Source organism: Mizuhopecten yessoensis, unplaced genomic scaffold (genome assembly GCF_002113885.1).
Source record: "Mizuhopecten yessoensis strain PY_sf001 unplaced genomic scaffold, ASM211388v2 scaffold9771, whole genome shotgun sequence".
NCBI classification, from domain to species: domain Eukaryota; kingdom Metazoa; phylum Mollusca; class Bivalvia; order Pectinida; family Pectinidae; genus Mizuhopecten; species Mizuhopecten yessoensis.
This window is the reverse complement of record NW_018408214.1, coordinates 68,168-72,464: the sequence shown is the minus strand read 5'-3', so window position 1 is coordinate 72,464 and position 4,297 is coordinate 68,168. Positions and strand designations below refer to the sequence as shown.

Here is a 4,297-nt window from a genome sequence, read left to right as displayed (position 1 = left end):
TGTGGATTGTATTCTCAAACTAACAATTAATCGAATACAAGAACTTTTAAATTGATAACTAGATGTATACTAGATGTACGTGTATTTACCAACGATCACAGCGAAGGAAACATGCATCGTCTGCAAAATTACCTCCCTTTACAGCACTCTCCATATATACGGCGGCCCATACATACAGACCAGGCAATATTTCACACAAAAAACACGAAAATTTGTCAATTTCCCCTTTTCTGATTTCTTTCGAATTTAACATGTGATATATACAAACAGGATCTACTTATAACGAATGTGTTTGTTTCTTTACCAATTTGTTTGAGGTATAATGGTAGAATGGTTAGACTAATGGACGGACGCTGCACCATGACATAAGCTCACTTGCCCTTTGGGCGGGTGAACTAAAAACCAGCCGAAAAAGGCACAAAAATAATTTTCAACAACAAATAATTGTAGTAACAAGGGCAGATGGGTATATAGCACACAAAGTGCGCAATAAGTTGACAATACACTCGAACCAGTCTGACAAAACAAAGTTTTACGATGGAGCTAGCTCCGGGCCGTCAGCAGGCAGCAGCTAGGTGCCATAAAAAGGAAGAGGATGGGAGATCACTCCGTGGTGGGAAAGCTTATAAGTCCCAAGGGTAGACTGCTACTCGTCTGCCCATGCATTGGTATATACTGAGATTCCACAGCGTCCGTTGTCCATCATCCGTTCGTCGGTCCTTCTGTCCGTCCGTCAACTTTTCCTTTTAAACGCTACTTCTCCTGAACGGCCAAGTAGATTTTGACTAAATGTGGTCTGGAACATCCTTAGGCCAAGGGGACTCAATTTTGTATAAATGGTGGGTGTGGCGCCCCTTGGGGCAGATGGGCGGGGCCGAATAGGGGAAATAGGTAAAACCTTCAAAATCCTTTTCCTACAGTAGGAATGAAGGGATTTTATCCTTATTTAGTCTGGAGCATCCTTGGGCCAAGGGGACTCAATTTTGTATAAATGGTGAGTGTGGCCCCCCCTTGGGGCAGAGGGCCGGGGCCGAATAGGGGAAATAGAGGTAAAACCTTCAAAATCCTTTTCCTACCCTAGGGATTAAGGAATTTTATCCTTATTAAGTCTGAAAGCATCCTTGGACCAAGGGGACTCAGTTTTGTATAAACCGTGGGTTTGGCCCCCCTAAGGGCCTGAGGGGTGGGGCCCAATAGGGGAACATAGCAAATTATTCTTTAAAATCCCTCTACTTCTGTAGGAATGACAGGATTTGGTCCATATTTGGTGTTGAGCATCCTTGGGTTAAGGGAAACCATTTTTGTATAAACGGTTGGTCTGACCCCCTTGGGGGCTGAGGGGCAGGGCCCAATAGGGGAAATATAGCAAATTCTTAAAAATCCTTCTTCTGTAGGAATGACAGGATCTATTCCATATTTAGTCTGAAGCATCCTTGGGTGAAGGGGTATCAATTTTGTATAAACCATGGGTCTGACCCCCCAGGGTCCGGAGGGGCGGGACCCAAAAGGGGAAACATAGCAATTTTTTTTTTCTTTAAAATCCTTCTTCTTCTGTAGGAATGAAAAGATTTGGTCCATATTTGGTGTGAAGCATCTTTGGGTAAAGGGGAATCAATTTTGTATAAACGGTGGGTGTGGCCTCCCCTGGGACCTGAGGGGCTGGGCCCTATAGGGGGAATAGAGGGAAAACCTTTAAAACCCTTCTTCTACCATAGTGATGAAGGGATTTTATCCTAATTTAGTCTGGAGCATCCTTGGGCCAAGGGGACTCAATTTTGTATAAGCAGTGGGTGTGGTCTCCCAGGGGGCAGAAGGGTGGGGTCCAATAGGAGAAATAGAGGTAAAACCTTTAAAATCCTTCTTCGACCATCGTGATTTATTGACATTTAAGTACCTATGTATAAAGTCACCAGTTGGTCCGGTACTAGTTTGAAGTGCTACCAAGTTTAATTTATCTTTTGCTAGGTTTACTGAATTAGCATGTTTTTCTATATCTTTAATCCACGATTTGAATAAGTCTGGTTTCCCTGAGAATGGTTTAATTATTTGAGTGACATTTTGTACTCCTTCCATAGAACATAAGCTCGAAAGTTGTAAATTAATTTCTTGAAAAACAGAACTTGCATCAATGTTTGCCATAATGAGATTTACTTCAGTGTCGAGATAAAACTAAATCACTTACCATACTATGTCTCTGCTCCAGCCTTGTTTGAAGTGTGGGCGTGTCCGTCATGTTGAAGCTTTCTTCTCCTTCACCAAATGGACGTCCTCTTCTGTACTTTCTTCTGCATTTTCCATTTTGATGTATAGTGGTTAGATTCTGGTCGTTTACATCTTGAAGTCTCGTTCTTAATTGGAAGCGTGCCCTCATAACACATGTGATATTTTGTTTTAATGTTGTCGCATTGTGTCACAGCACCAAATCAGCTCATGTAACACAACACGAGTGACAAGGGTTGATGGTTGGTTAAGAGTTTATTCTGGTAACATCAAGTATTAGGATCGGTCTCTATCGTTTGGTCTCGCTCTCAGTCGTCTCCGAGCCGTCTCTACCTGTACTAGTTCTAGCCCATCTCTAGCTGTCCCTAGCCCTTCTGGCCTCTTCTCTAGCTGTCCCTTGCTCTTCCCTCTCATTATCCCCCTCCTGGGTTATATTTATACTCGATTATAATCTATTGTTTCGTGCATTGTAATCTGGATTAATAATCCCAATATACGTAATATTTACACCAGTTGCCCGAGCTATTCCGGATATACAAAATCAAGTACCGTCAAGGGTTCATAAGCCTCGCACAGCTGGTCGGTTTACACCACGTCGTACCACTGCCCAGGTTGTCCACTATACTCAATAACACAAACCCGTAACACTTGACTGTCAAGGGTCCATAGCCCCACTTGAAGCGTTGTCTGAGATATTTCCGATGTAATTAATTCTATTACTGATATACGTAATCAGTTACACAAAGTGGTAACACTGACTGTCAAGGTTCCATAGCCCCACTTGAAGTGTTGTCCGAGATATTTCCAATATAATTAATTTTATACCGGATATACGTAATCAGTTACACAACGTCGTAACACTGACTGTCAAGGGTCAATAGCCCCACTTTAAGCGTTGTCTGAGATATTTCCGATGTAATTAATTCTATACCTGATATACATGTACGTAATCAGTTACACAACGTCGTAACACTGACTGTCAAGGTTCCATAGCCCCACTTGAAGTGTTGTCCGAGATATTTCTGATGTAAATAATTCTATACCTGATATACGTAATCGGTTACACAACATCGTAACACTGACTGTCAAGGTTTCATAGCCCCACTTGAAGTGTTGTCCGAGATATTTCTGATGTAAATAAATCTATACCTGATATACGTAATCGGTTACACAACGTCGTAACACTGCTGTGTTACAGTATTTTGATGTGTTTGACATATTGAAACCATTTTGACCTTGAAAGTAGGTCAAAGTCATTTTCTTCTTAAAATTTGTCCGGCTCTACCAAAAGAAGCTTTCAGCTGAATATGAGGATTCTATATACTTTTCAGTTCTTCAGGAGATGTTGTTTGAAGCGTTTGACATATCTGACTTCTGTGACCTTGAAAGCATGTCAAGGTCATTTTCATTCTCAAACTTTGTCCGGCTCTTTCCCAGGAAAGCAAATTTTCAAAAACATAATGGATTAGGTGTTTTATATTAACAAACAATCACATAGAATCTGTTCATGCATGTTTGTGTTTTTGTGAATTATTTCAATTTCATTGAAAGGGAGATCGGGATATTTGAATCTTTTGTTTTTGGGCTACAAAGATGAGTGTAGGTATTGTTTATGCATTCTTAAGTTATGGTAATTATTACTGTAATGAAAGGGAAAATAAGTGCTAAGTTAAAGATATCCTGATAAAACTTGCAGTATCCTGATAAAACTTGCAGTATATATACATCAGCCACAGACCATGTAGAGTGTGCTGTTGTTATGTCACTGTGACCTTGACCTCGAGGTCAAATAAGTGCAAAGTTTTCAGGAATATCTTGTAGGGGCCATAACTTTTAAACTGTTCAAGGGGAAACATACGTGTTTGTTCACAAAAACAAATCTCTAGTTTTACATTTTTAGGTCACCTGAGACAAAGTCTCAAGTGACCTATTGCGATCGCCTTTTGTCCGTCGTCGTCCGTCGTCCGTCGTGCGTCCGTAAACAATTTACATTTTCGACTTCTTCTCCAAAACCCCTGAACCAATTTCAATGAAATTTTGCAGGGACCTTCCATGGACAAAGGTCAACAAAAATAGT

At 40.9% G+C, this 4,297-nt stretch overlaps 1 protein-coding gene across 1 annotated transcript in view; it reads left to right on the top strand.

The window, feature by feature from the left end:
- Positions 1–537: 537 nt before the first annotated feature.
- LOC110458787 overlaps positions 538–4,297 on the top strand; it is a 25,988-nt gene continuing 22,228 nt past the window's right edge. Inside the window, exon 1 of the mRNA XM_021510695.1 lies at positions 538–613. Within this exon, the coding sequence (XP_021366370.1) occupies positions 538–613 (76 nt within the window). The remainder of the gene's footprint in view (positions 614–4,297) is intronic.